This window comes from Necator americanus, chromosome IV, assembly GCF_031761385.1.
Source record: "Necator americanus strain Aroian chromosome IV, whole genome shotgun sequence".
In the NCBI taxonomy this organism is placed as follows: domain Eukaryota; kingdom Metazoa; phylum Nematoda; class Chromadorea; order Rhabditida; family Ancylostomatidae; genus Necator; species Necator americanus.
In genome coordinates this window covers 4243377-4258528 of record NC_087374.1, presented here as the reverse complement: position 1 = coordinate 4258528, position 15152 = coordinate 4243377, and the positions used below count along the sequence as shown (strand labels likewise).

General features: G+C 40.2%; 1 protein-coding gene across 1 annotated transcript; it reads right to left on the bottom strand.

Moving 5' to 3' along the window:
* Positions 1–151: 151 nt before the first annotated feature.
* RB195_000354 (uncharacterized protein) lies at positions 152–13911 on the bottom strand (the record flags this gene model as incomplete). The annotated part of the gene is made up of 25 exons (XM_064196637.1): positions 152–194; positions 946–1067; positions 1776–1907; positions 1975–2088; positions 2303–2375; positions 2427–2605; positions 2676–2831; positions 2909–3022; positions 3307–3455; positions 3532–3628; positions 3714–3822; positions 3882–3995; positions 4120–4253; positions 4698–4851; positions 5267–5391; positions 6210–6353; positions 6415–6546; positions 7799–7918; positions 7974–8152; positions 8207–8308; positions 8851–8932; positions 8990–9068; positions 9122–9242; positions 13651–13713; positions 13779–13911. 25 exons carry the CDS (start codon positions 13909–13911, stop codon positions 152–154), a joined length of 2970 nt encoding a protein of 989 aa, XP_064052518.1.
* Between the last annotated feature and the right edge of the window lie 1241 nt (positions 13912–15152).

The following is a 15152-nucleotide window of genomic DNA, read 5'->3' as shown; positions in this document are numbered from 1 at the left end:
ATATATTTATTTATTTATTGTTATTTATAAGGAAGAAAAAAGCTATGTAATCATATTTATTTCGTTGAACTGATAGCTCTTGTTATACATATAGAATAAAAATGTTCACAGCTGCAACTAATAACGTCTATACAATTATTGCAACAATTCTTTACATCTTTGTTAGGAGATCTTCCGTCTCCTGACGACTTTGTCTGAAAAAAGACACTGATTAAGCATTTTTTTCTAGTATTTTTGTACTGATTCCGTGACTGATTAACTGCTTTAAGCGCGCGTTTAAGTCAATGTGCTAAAAACAGTTAGGGAGGTTCGCTTTAAAACTGTATTCATAACAGTTGACAGTCTTTTGAACTCAACAATGCAATTTTATTGAACTTTTGAAGAATGGAATTTGAATTGAAGAGTAAAATGTTGTTGCGCATGTAGTCAGGTTACATGTTCTGGATTGATTTTTGTTTCTGGCTACAAGTTTCCCCCTGTTCGTCTACTACGATCGATACAACACGACATATGTGGGCTGACCGAAACGAAAGAAGAGATAGTCAGGTCAAAACGACTTGAAGCTTAGTGCAGTTAAGGAAGCGGTAGTGCTCGAAAAGCGGTGCGGTAGAGCTTAGCGGTTAGAATCAAAGAGGGATCCTTGCTAGCAGCATTCATCGCTGCAGTGCGCGGTGGTCCCACCCTGATTCCAACGTTATCACATTCCAACGTTAACACCACCCTCTTGGGGCAAGAAATTTTCTATCATTTTGGTCATGGTTTTTATTTCCAATGTGGGGTTTGAAGGGAATGGCCAACAATTATTCCTTAACCTGATATAACACAATGTAGGATGTTCAAAGAATTTCCTTAATCTACAATTCCTTTAATAATTTCCTGCAATAATTCAAGTTTGTCTTGAGTAATTTTGTTGAAAAGTTGAAAGAGATCATAGAACTATCGTACCTCTTTGAGCTGGGTTTGATTACCTCTTTGAAAGAGGGCAAAAGATCGTCGAGTGATGATAATTCCAGCTGAGTGAATATTTTTTCCAGGACGAACATCCTCATAATCACCATGACCACAAGCTTAACTATGTTAAGTTTAGGAAATAGTAGAGTTATCAAGTTGTACCGACAGCCATCGCGTCTTTACCAACGTTTCTCCAAATTGACATGACTTAGCAACGGCTAATCGGTCGGATTTTCACTGTAACTATCAATGACAATTCGTCTTACACTACGCAGCTACCTGCGATCTCAGCTTTGTAGAAAAAGCTGGCTTTATCTCAAAGAAAGTTCAACAAAGATCTTTTCATGTTCATTTCGAATCTTTTTGCAGCAATGTGGTTTTTGATCGAAATAGATGGCTTGGGGTGACATGTAGTTTCGAACAGCAAGAAAATGCTAAGTGGTCTGGTCCGCCAAGATTGCCCCAACAAGCACACTAATTCCATTAGTGGAAGCACAAAGAATAAGATCTTTTCATTATTTTGCGGGTATGTGTACCATCACGTTAGCTAAACTATTTTCTTTGCACATGTTTCGGGTCTTCTTTAATCATTTATTCGAATATTAAATTATTTTATTTCAAAGACAAGTATCGAATATGACTCCTTACAACCCTCCCTCTGGAGCCACCGCCTTCTATGCACCTCCTGTTGAGAACCGCCTCCTGTTGAGAAAATCTCAACGTACTCCTGAGCTGATGCTCGGAAGGAAGTGATATGACGCAAAAGTTTTCCTCGAACTAGTTTTACGAGCGTATTGTTCATTCAAATAAGATTACAAACTCACCATTAAAGGAAACATCATAGAGATTGTCTTCGTGTACTTAACCAGGAACAGACCACAGATAGAAAGGAGTTGTACTATTGTAAAGAGATGAACTCTGTGCATCCTCACACAACGTAACCATGTATAATCGGGCTGAAGTGTTGAAGTGAGTATGTGTGGACGATCATTTAAGAAAATCCATAATTGCTCGAAGTCGTACCTGATTTTTCACAGACGTGAACAGTAAAGCGATTCTCTGCACGAACTGTTGTCCTAACAAAGAAACGACACCCATGTAAAGAAATATTCCAATTAATACTGGCAGAGGCACAAGCTTAAAGAGTTTTGTGATAAACAGCTGAGAACTTCCTACATAGTCAAATTGCTGTGCATTAAGTGGCAACGAGGCAGATTTGCATTTATAGTCGGAATTAGAAACGATTTTTGTATAAATGATAACTAGCGAGCTTATTTTTAGAATAAGTCTTGAATATATCTTCCATTACAATCAGATGTGTTTCACTCTACAGAAGTGAGAGAAAACGTACCTTTATAACCCCGGTTAAAAACACAGCAAGTCCAATAAGGCAATGAGCGAAGAAACCTGTAAGCCGCTGCTCTCTGAAATCTCTAGCAATCAGTGATTAAAGTAAACTTTTTGATGCTATTTACTTCACTCCAAGAAATCGTGGGATTTCTCCTGGTGCAGAGGAGTCGGAATAGACTCGAAGAGAGTTTGTGTGCATTACTGACAGCACAGTTGCAGCAACATAGAAAGGAAGTCCCAAAAAAGAACAGATCAACACGAGTATGGCAATGACGAGGAGATCAAGATGGTATCCCTCTCCTTTCTGCAATGTTCAGGTGGTATAAGTGTAAGCGGTGGTTCTATTTCTATTAAATAACACTTAAGATCCTTACCCTAAGCATATTATCCTTTCTGTTTATGATAACAGCAGTTATTTGTTGATCCATAACAATAAGAATTGTGTAGAAGGCAGCAGGGATGAAGGAAATGGCAGCAACAAGAGGAGGAATCTGAGATATGTCGACAACCCATGGCCGATCAAGTGTAGGCTGCAAATAGAAACAGTTCAGGAGTTTTTGTACATTGGAATTTGTTGTACTACTATATGTTCTATGAAAATAAACACCTTAAAATGCCGTGGTACGTGAAGGCTTGGCACGTCCAATCCAACCATGTGAGAGAACACAGTCATAACAGTGATCGCAATAACAACACCAAAGTCGCTTAGAGTGTGGCGGAACTGGAATAAAGTGTTGTACGAATATATATTAGGATGTTCGGAAAGAAATACAACTTTCGTAGTTGCCTTTGGCAAGAAATTATTTTGCGAAACGGTTCCGCATTAGTGTGTGTTGGTTTTTGTTCACTACTTCGTTATGTTTATTCTCATGTTTTCCCTCACTTTGCTGTACTTTTAGTAGGAATTTCACTTTAGAAAGTAACAAGTAAGAAACACATCACAAACATCATCAAACCCTTTTAACTTTCGAATGCTTCAGAAGCTCCATGTCAAAACTGACTTACTGTTGATGTGAAGAACTTTGAATTCCGGAATCGGTTCAATCCGTAGGCTAACGCAAACGTTCCAAACGTCAATAGCACTGACAACATGTATACATCTGGTTTGAAGTGACATTGGAGTCCTACCGCCTCTCCGCCTCGTTCCTCACACTCTGAGCAGCTCTTTTGAGTCTTTTTTGTTGAGTATTTACATTTTTAATAAACGTCATCGTGCAGATTCTATCTCACCTTCAGCAGATATATCTTTTAACCTCATGGTAATTGTTGCATTGACTTTTTCATCGAAATTATTGATATGGCAGAAGCAGGGAGACTCATAAACTTCCTAAACTACACCAACATAATTTCAGACATTGACAACAGCAACGTTCGTGGTGACAGTTATTTGACAATTGTACAGAAATACTTACTCTTGGATCTGCAACTATTGGAGCGTCATGCGAAATCTCCATAAGTTTTTGAAAGGCTTGAATTATGAAGACGATTGAAATTAAAGTGGCAAATGCCTCCTCGGTAAACCTGAGCAGAGATTGTGGGATATAAAATTATTTGTTTAGTGTTTTCATCGAAAGTCATACCTGGAAATAAGACCAACGAGGGCAGACATATCAGTGGCAGTGAGGACGACGAGGAAAACCGCTATCCATATTCCAACCCAACATCGAAACGGCAAAAACTCCCAGCCATTGCCACTGAAGAAATAGTTGGAGTTTTTCACACTCTTAGTACTGCTCACTTCGCTCGTCCAGCTTCCGTTTAACAAACTTTTTTTTCTTGAAATACATACTTCCTGTATTTTATAGATACTATACATACATGCAGAATTCAAATAAAATGTTCTCGAACACGAGTGTAGGACCAGTAGCCGACAGGATGTTGAGTGGCTGACCAGCGAACAGTGCGAAAATCATCCCTGATATTCCGCCACTGAGAATGGCTTCGACTGATGCCTTAAACAGATAGCAGGTTCAGTTAGAAAGATCCAAGCTTAGTAAGTCATGTTTCCAGCTGTTTGTTTAGAAAACAGCCGAAGATATCATACATAATACTCAGCACATTTATCGAACGTTTCTGTTCCCTGTTGTACCATATTATAAGAAAATATAGATAGCTGTACTATTTATTGATGTCAAAATTAATAAAGATTAAATCAGCAGAAAAAAAACCAAAAACACTACCTTGTAGAGAAAGAAATGCTCTTTCAAATAACGTGCTACATAACACTAAACTCTTTTTTCTGTGCACGAGTTCAAATTTTTGGAAAAAAAGTCATTAATTATGCATCAACCTAATAATAGGTAAAGCACAACTGCATTGAGGAAAGATCAAAAGCTTCCTAGAGAGCTTCTGATGGTGTATAGTGAACAAAACAATTTAAAAGTGAATACGATTACCATTTGATGATGTAAAATCCGCTCCATCACTGCTCCGAACGTTATAATTGATGTGATATTGGCAAAGAACAGAAAAATGGTTGCAGCTAGGGACTGTGATAATCGTCCGCTAAAGAAATCCGTGAAGTCTGACAGGTACCATGGCATCTTAACTCTGGAAATAGTACTTTGAACAAGCAGACCAGATAGGTATAGATGCTATATATTGATCATTATTGGAACTATCAGAACATTCCGACATGCTGGATAGCATAATTTTAGCCGTCACAAATCTATGTAGGTTTCGAACCTATGACAAATTTAGAGTTATTCTGCAATCTCAAAACAGAAAACTAAGTGAGAAGAAATAATCGATTCTCATATCAAACTTGTTGACACCGGGAATATACCCAAACTCCGATTACTGCTAAACAGTTTCTTTTTTAAAAATAACCTATCTAAATAACTAATTCGTAAGTCTGAATGGATAAAAAGAAAGAAATTCTTCAATTCTACATACAAGTAGACCTCTCTAATGAATTTTTTTTAGTTGTATAAAGTCAACGAAAGTAGCTGACAACCACAATTACCTCAAATCCTGACACAATCCTCCGAAAAGTTTCCCTGTCCTAACAATGCCTTCCTCACGACCTCGGCTTTCGTCATCTTCGTTATCCCGATAAGTGGCATACAACATTCCAACTGATCGCGTTTGCTGGAACATTACAACTTCTCAGATAATACTCAAAATGAGCGTAAATATATGGAAACTATAGCAATTTGACTCTTTATAGTGCATTCCATCTCATAGGAACCATTAACAGCGCATACAAGGGATTTATAGTAAGTAAATACCTTACCTGCTACGTAGTTTATTCTGGTCAGAGAAAACGCAGATATCCACATAATTTTTTAAATGTTTTCTTGTAGCATCCTCTATTAAGGGCTTCCAACATAAAGTGTACGATGAATTGGAAGGGGTGGCAATATGTGTTTCACAGGGACTGCAGCGTTTCCCACCTTGACAGCCGTCATAAACTCAGTGCGAACCAAATGCGAAGTTTCGAGCTATCACCTAGGCTACTACAGTCCTGTCCTCCTTGTAACCTAACGCTTCTCATTGATGCCAGCAGGATGCAGAATATGCCCTCTAAAAGTTCGTTCACAAGCAAGAACTTCTACTCCATCGTAACCAACAAACCGATGGCTCGTGGGGAAAAATGTCTCCATTACAATGGTTCGTATGTTGATTAATGAAGATGTGTGTACACTTAGTTATGAATTTAATTTTTTAAATTTCCTAGTCCAAAAACGAGAAAACATTTGGGCCAACCCAATTTAAAAACTTTCAACACTTGTTTTTCAGAAAAGCATATATTGCCACTTCTCGCATCGAAAACGGCTTCGTGAAACTTTCACACCGAAATCTTTGTCTTCAATTCGTTCTTGTCTCTGGTCGGGCAAACCAGATAAAAACCGGATTGAGAATGATGAATATGTAGAATATATGAGGGAAGATACGGGTGTTCTTACCTTCGTCTCGGTCTCTCTCGGCTCCCATCGTGTATCTGTCGAGCATATACCAGGTGGCACAGCGACAATTTGAGAGAGGAATTCATCGGTGGCATCGACAATGGTGTATGGCTCGAGTGTGTGCAGTGCTACTTTACGAAAAATCTAAAAAAAACATCTGTATGAGGCAGCAGTGATAACCAGATTCCTAATTTTTGAATCTCACCTCATCTGAAAGTAGTGATCCTATTGTGCGGCCCACACCTAACAGCTCTCTATCATAATTTTCTTTCGGGCTTACAAGAACAAATAAGAATCGGATAGGTATCGGCAAATCGGGAACGACAGGGTAAAGTTTCTGAAATTTGAAACCTCGATAGAAGTTATTGATCAACATCATGTTACAGCCATAGTCGGATCAAAAGTCGAAGTTATTTATCAATTCTGCGCAATTGCTTAAAAGTATCACGAAATTGACTTAGTACGGAAACCACAGAGAACACAAAGAGTTCGAGTTGCATATTACGGAAACGAGCGTGGTTCCGCTCAACTTCGCCTAATCGTAGTTCAAAACGGGGTGGAAGACGGCGTTCTTTCCCACAATGTAAGTCGGAACGCACCACCTCTGTGCACTCGTCGCTTCCACGAGCGATCAGTCGATGATACGTCCTCACCAGCTTATTCAAGTGAAACCAATGAATAGTCTGCTGAGGGGACCGGAGCGTGCTCAAAGAGGCGTATTCCAGCGTACCTAGCGTACCTCGTAGGAAGAAACACCGTTTTTTAAAACGACTAGGGGGAATTGTACGGGTCCACGCTAGGTTTCTTAATCTACGACCTGAACTATACGTGTTCTTTAGGATTTTTGTATTAGGCCAATTCCGTGATAATTTCAAGCTCTTTTAAGCTGTTGCGCTTAAAGCGTTGGGGAGGAGCGTAGCGTTCAGGGTCGTGGAGGACCTTTCCTAGCACTACTCATTGCAGCTATTCGCGATGGTCCCACTTCGATCAAACGCTAGCTCCGCTCCACCGCTTCGAGCGCAGCCGCTTACGCAACTGGACCGAGCTACATTACGTTCTGACCCGACTAAATCGCCGTTAGCCGAACTAATGTGCAAAAAAAGTGCGAGGAGAAATGTGACATCGTTTGGGAAAGAACGGTAAGTGAAGTGGGTTAATAGCATTAATAAAAAGAAAGTGGAAAAAGTAGTGACACGTCCGATTTACTTACCGAGTTTCATGTCGTTTTGAACCGACTATAAAACGTTGCAAGTTTAAATATGTTTCCTAACCGGGCACATATTAAGCTCAGCGCAGTACTAAGCCAGGTTAGAAAAGTGGGAAACGTTGGAGTGTTTTGTAAATCTCCCCCAAAAAAAACGTAAGAAAAAGTGGGCCTATCCAAAAACTCCACGTTTTCAAACGATTGCATTGTTTACATTGTGGTTCGTACTGCGTCATTGGTTCCTGCCACGAAGTATGTGATTCTTTTTGCTCATTTTCGGGTTGAAAAGGCGGTTTTGTTCATCCTACCATTTATAGACGCAACTCACTGCTACAGTAAGTCCAATACATGGGAAGGTGGATTCCATTATGTTTGGAGTTAATACCTGCGGAGCCCGAAGACGAACGAAAGCTGCTGCGGCTCGATCCAGCTGCACGATCTTTCCGGTCAGAATTACAGCACCTTCCACGTGTGATCCCATTTTCAACACCAAACGGCGATTGGCCTAATTGAAACAATTTGGACCCTCAGCTCAAAAGGGAAACAACTTCTGACCTCACTTTTACGATGTTCGACGATGAGTGTTCGTGGTGGAGAGACAGACCATGGTCTTTTTCATTCTCCTCATTACTTGGATTTCCGCTTGTTACGTGTTCCTCTCTTCCTTCTTCGTTTTTAGAAAGTCGTTCATTACGTTCTGCGCTCTCTTCTGAGAGCTTCTGTTTAGAATTCCTATGTTCTTCAACGACTTGAGATTCTAACGAGCAGAAATGTTCTTCCTCTTGAACTGCACCTGCACCAAGGTGTTGTTTAGGAGCCAACAAGGCTGTACGAACAGCAGGTGATGCGACTGCTCGCAGTAGTCCTCGCTTGATCCACTCGTTTACAATTGTGTCTAAATAGTGCGTTTAAAAGCAGCGTAACACGAAACTGACGTGGTAAACATAAAAACGTAAGACAACGTAATTCGTAAAAACCGCAAGGTAAACATAGATTTCGGATTGTGCATTACAGAAACGAGCGCGACTCCGCTCATCTTCCCCTAGTACTCGTTAAAAATGTCGTGGAAGACGACGTTCTTTCCTACGAAATCAGTTGCAACGCGCCACCCTTATGTACATGCAACGTCCACGAGCGAGCATTCGTAGATGAGCGAGGTCTCCTCGACACCCTATTCAAGTAAAACCAAAGAATAGGTTGCTGAGCGGACCGCAACGTGTACAAAGGTGGGTGTTCCAACGTACCTCGTAGGAGTTAAAGCGGTTCCCATGAAGTTTTTTTTTAGGACGACAAGGGGTAATTGAGTGGAGCTCTGCTCGCTTCCGTAATCTACATCAGAAACTCTACGCCCTAGGATTTTCGGACCACGTCAATTTCGCAATTACGTTGTCCTTAAATGGTTTTACTTATTCCTTCACAGATGGTCGAATAACTTACTAACAACACTGTCGTAATCCGTTGCTCCCTCATCCAAAAGAATAACACCTTTTTTCAAGCAATTCCTTGCCTGCATTAAAGCCTATAAACATAATTCGAGGATGAAATACTAAGCATGAGACGTAAATAACATAAATACCTGTATATGTAACAACGGGATATACGGTTTACTAAAACGAGTGAAATCTCCCTCGACGACTTGTATATACTTTATCCACCTAAGTCCAGAGAATTCAATAAGGAGAAATACATGTAAGAGAATCACTATTACCGTGCGTTCTGTTTCCAAACGTCACCTTCTATGGTAGGTTCAAGTGTCATCATCTCAGAAAATATGAGCGGATCATCGTCAGGATGTAGAAGAACTAGCCTGCGGACATTTTCCACCGGACCTGCGAAAAGGAGATGAGAAGAAAAATAAATAAAGACAGTCTTTGAAGAGGAGCTCTCGCCCAAAAAAATAATACCCTCTTTGTTGTGGAAGGGTCAAAACGACATGAAGCACGGTGCTATTACGTAAGCGGCTGCTCTGGAAGCGGTGCGGTGAGGAGAGCGGTTGGGATCGAGTTGGGACCATCAGCAATGAAGAGGTAGCAGGGGTCCTCACACGAACTTAACCGCTACGCTCCACCGTACCACTTCGAGCGCAACCGCTTACGCAATTGCACCGTGCTTCATGTCGTTTCGACCCTACTATATTTCGATCGCTGAGCTGTTCATCAAATCAAAATCTGCAGTGAGTTGTAGAGGATGTTAGCACAATCAAAAAAAAGATCGAATGGCAATGAAAGTGGTTGGAGCATTCCGTTTCAGCGATAACTCCGTTCACCTTGCTCTTTCTTATTATGGAAATATTTATGCTTCGAATACATATTTATGTATCTAAGTTTATATTTCATCCATTTAAATATATGAGTGACTTACTGATTACGCAAAATAGCAAAGGGGATGTTACCTTGCTATATCTATATAATAATGGTTTTGTCATTCTTAAATCTGTCACGCGCGTGCGTAGCCTGTAGCATGTTTGGTGTGTGCGTGTGGTGTGTGTTTGTGTGTTAGAAAATTCCAAAAAGCTACTGAAACAGGTTCAACGGCGTTAGATAAGTGTACTGGCGCCGGAAAGCAATAAAATGTGGTGGGAGGAGTCCCACGGCGGCGGCGTTGGTGTGCCGGCGCTAGAAACTGATAGAAAGGGGCCCGATGGGTCCCATGACGTCCCTTTGGCGTGCCAGCGCCAAAAAGTGAAGCTTTTACTAAGCTCAAATCAGCTGATTGTTAAAAGCTAAAGATAAACAGCTGAAAACGATATGAAGCACGGACAGTTACGTAAGTGGCTGCGCTCGAAGCGGTGCGGAGAAGACAGCGATTGGAATCGAGATGGAACCATGACAAACTGCAGAGATGGGTGGCGGTATCCTTACACGATCCCGACCGTTAGGCTACAAATTTGAGGTGATCTCAGATTTGTAACCTACCAGAAGCAGGACAAATCCTCAGGTGAAATATGAGAGAAAGATGTATCTAGTAGCTTCAAATTACGGTATGTAAAGATTTTCGTTGAAAAAAAAAGAAACATTAGCTTCCTAATGTAATAGGAGTGAAGATTATCCTGTAAGTCAGATAAGTTTTTTTGTACCCTGATTTATTTCCGGACAAAGGGACCTTCTGTATCCCTACCTACTGCAAGAAACAGAGTTCATTCGTTTAGTCCGCCCTCCCCCTTCCCCCGTTCATATCTAATCGATCTCAATACCGTTTACTTCGTTATGTGCAAATATTGCTGGCAAAATGGCCATAAAAGTCAACAGCTTTTAACAAAATTTTAAAAGTAAGCCTTATCGGATTGATAATGTGAAGTGTTCCGTGCGATTGCATTAATTCCGTTATCGACATGACATGGATCACACTGATAACATTCCTTCTGTCCTGGATGCAACCAAAAATTGTCATGATGGTTATCGCAGTGCTGATTACGAGCATGATTGCCGTTCCGTAACGAAGTACAATACTGCGTATCACTGCCATCGATTTTAACGATTCCACGAAAAAAAAAAACTCAGGGACGGGAAAGAAACAATCATACAGGAAACCCCTGGGAAAGCCGGAAAAGAGTAGAGGGAACGGTATTATCTCAACAATGATGGCTTTACTCACGTTCGCACAGCTTTAACAACATGGCTATGACTTCATGACTATCCTATTTTAACTTTTAGACTACTGATATAACTGTAATGAATCCCAAGACAATATCTCTCGATTACGCGGGAACTTGCGCCGTATTTCGGATGGCTCTTCTAATTTCAATGAGAAATTCGAAATCATTCGGTCTCGGGATCGATCAGTCAGCGGTCACTACTGGGTTTTTCCTATCCGAGGTATAGTCGGGTCAAAACAGCATGAAACATGGTGCATTTGCGTACGCGCTCGAAATGGCGCGATGGAGGCAGCAGTTAGGACCGAGGTGGGACCGTCGCGAACTGCAGCGATGGATGATGCCAGCAAAGGTCCCAGTACGCTCCTAACCGCTGCGCCCCACCGCACCACATCGACAGAAGCCGCGTACGCAATTGCGTACGTGTTTCATATCGTTTTGACCCTACTATAGGCATTTATTTATTTTATTTATTCTCTTTTGGCAACCCATGTGTTTACGAATGGAGTATACCACGAACAAATATCAAAAATAACACCAGCAAAAGAATAGTAATGAGGACATACATATGTTACTGAATACAAGTGAGAGAAAACCTCTTTCTTTCTTGTTTGCTTAGGGAATCTGTTAACAGCCCTCTTAAAGGCATCACCCCACGAATCTGAGGTGGTGCGGATTTCAGGTGGAGTATTCTTATACGAGATCGTAGACTATGGAGAGGGGTGATTCCGTCCATTTCTTCCTAATTGCCATAAGAAACGGCTCGGAAGATGCGGCGCATGCAGAAGGCTGGCGCGCTCCGATCGAACTCCTTGTAGAAAATAGCGTGCCGGAACGCTCGATGTTGTATCTTCAGAGCCGTTTTTTTTTACTGCAATTAGGAAGAAATGGACGGACTCACTCTTCTCCCATAAGCTACTATCCCGTATACGAATACTCCACCTGAAATTCGTATCACTTCAGATTCGTGGAGTGACGCCTTTAATAACTGGATTGCATTTAGTGCGGTCCCTATGTTAGCGGTTAAAAAAAGTAGACTTAAGGCTTGTCTGTTTAGTTGTGAAGGGATTTGGTCGCTTAGATTGTGAGTTGAATCTCGCTTTTATTCAGGATCTGAAGAAGGGGAATTTACCGAAACTTCAGCCGGTAAAATCAATTGACAACATCGTGTTCAGCTCAGTAGAAATCAATACAACATCTTAAAATCCTAAGGTTTATAGAAAATCGAACATTCCTAATGATATAAGCATCTGTTTTAACCTTTCCATTTGGTTCCCGAGCTACCGGGGAATTAATCAAATCGAATATATTCGGCATGCTTCAAATATGGTTTGTAGTTAAGTAAACAAATGTAAGTAAATGTCATATTCCTAAGGAAGAAAGGATTTGTATCATAATTCGCAATTTATTAGGAATTTGAAAACCCAAACACTCAAAAATAGCCTGAACGTGACTACCTATGCGATTGACGGAGCACAAATATCCACGCAGGAAAAACCGCAGGGAAAAATTGGTCGCCCTTGAAATTGGTCAACGTGAGTTGGGTTGAAGCCAAGGGAATATTTTTTGGATTAGTCCCCATATTCAACTGTGCCTATATCCTTGACATGTTGAATACATATCTTCTTATATTGATTTGCTTCAGCTCTCACCAAAATTAGTATTGATCATTGGTATTGATTGACACTGGGCTGTAATCAAGATCGGTATTGACTTCAGTCATTGATGGCTTTGATCCTTTTTTTTGCGCTCTGACGAAGGCGATGACGCCGAAACTGTCAATAAGAGGGAATCAATGCCTATCTTGGCTACGGCTCAAAAAAATCAATTTTAAGAAAAAACTACCGTATTCAACATGCCAACATTTAACGATAGCTGAACGGCGGCACAACTCAATCCATATTTCGTCGAGAAAATCAGAAAGAATTTGCTTTAAATCCATACGATTTACCATACGATGCGTAAGATCACAGGAAATCAATTGATTAACGGAGAAGGCGGAACTCAAAGAGCTACAGAAAAAAAATCCTGGACTCAAAAACTGTGTAAAAAAATTCTGGACTCAAAAAATTTACTTTATTTGCTTTCATTTCTTCATTTTAGGATGTAAATAGTTTCCTTAACAGGTCAATTAAAACTAAAAATTAAATTCTGAATTCCTGGAAAACCTCTTTTCGTAACTTCTGCCGATTAAACACATGAATTTTAAAGAGTTATTTCACCTTTTCCTTAACATTCTGGAGAAACCCATTCTGAAGAAGCTTCGAGAACCTTTTGTGGACGTTTCACTGACGATGAAAATGTTCTGGCATATAATTTTTCAAAATATTTTTTCAGTGTTTTCTTTTTTGAATTCCCAATTTTTTCCAATTTCCCGCAGTTTCTATATCGTTTCGAAATATCGCATTGTTACTGAATTAGTTTGGAAAGACAGGATCGCTGATTCGAACATTATTTGCGCTTCGGAAGCAACTGTGAAGGCTCTGCTATATATCCGAGATCGTAAACCTCCAGGATTCTGAGTGCAAATGATCTCAAAGGGAACGAGGAACGTCAAGCGCTTTATCTCTTATTACTTTATCAATAGAATTGTGTGGGTTTTAGAAAGAAACAAAAAAAAAAAAGACTACCGTAGGAAAACTCACTGTCAACGTGATTTCCCAAGTTCACTGATTGGTTGATGGTGATCGGATCAAGCAGGAGATCACCTGAAAACGAAGAGAAATTTGAAACACTTCAATACCGTAACCATAAGACCTGATGTTGGACTAACTTTCAACGTTCCCCGGAATTCCGGCGGATGTACGACGAATAGGATCCGTCACGGAGGATTTTCTGTAACGAGCAGCCGCTACGCTTCCACGAAATTCCGGAATTCCAGCCAAACTGTGCGATCGTGATGGCATTTGCTCGTCGTGCTGCAAAGGAATGAGTGATCAACTGACACAGTAACGGAGTGCATGGCGAAGATTTCGGGATGACCCGATCCCAGAGAAATCGGCTCAAATGAGATACGACGAGGAGTCTAGTAGTATCGTGACCGATCGCGCCGTCCGGTGATAATCGCACGGTTCACGGAAAATAGAGAGAAATAATTTGCGACGTCGAAATTACCGTGTCAACGGATTCCCGATTTTGTTGGCAGATTGTCACAAAAATTCCAAGTGCAACTCTGTCGAGCGTGAGAAAAAAAAAACTCGCAAGAATGAAGGATTTCTATATTTCTATGAGTGGTCATAATTCACAGGCAAAACTTAATTTTTGAAGAAAAAAAAATGCAGACGTCCGAGAATCCATTTCTACTAGAGTTTCTACTAACAAAATTTTCCTTATGCAGAAAATTATGCAAAAAAAAAATGAAAGAGAAAGAGGTTTAGGTCGGAAAAACAGTGTAAGGAATGCAAGAGTTGGTTGCAACACTTTTTTTTTCCTAAAAATTAGCCCTTATGCCTTCGATATGAGACGATTCAAGCGGAGTTCGAGTTAGTATCAGCAACATTTTTCATAGAACTTAATACACAAATAAAAAATACAGTGGATATATAATAGAAAAAATAGAAAAGATGCAGATGTTAAGGCTGAGAAAACAGTGTGAGACATGCGAGAGATGGTTGCAACGAATTTTTTCTCCCAAAAATGAAGCCCACGAGCACACGGTACATGATAATTCGAGCATTTGCTAAGTGAAAAAATTCAACATCACATTGACTCAAAAAAATCGCCCGTCTGCATTGATTTCTGAACAAAAATATGTTTTGACAGGCTGCCAATTTAATAACGGAAGCACTATGGGTTGGCATCTCACATTTATGGCAGGTGCGAAGATTATTGTGACGGATTTTCGTCGGACTCATAGGGATCAAGAGGTGAAAATGAGTGAAATCGAATGAGCATCACCGTAATAATTCTGCTCACCATCCATTTATTCTATTTATACCATATAATAACCTAGTACTTCCAGCCGCTTGTTCTATGCATCGGTGCATTGCAGCAATTCTCTCGAATGTGCCAAGGTCCCATCCTCATGGAATACTATTTAATTTGTCCTGAGATCTTTGTAATTTTTGGTACTTTAGTATTTTATGTTTTATTTCCAAGGTAATGATTACACTATTATATTTGTTATATTATTATATATTGTATTACT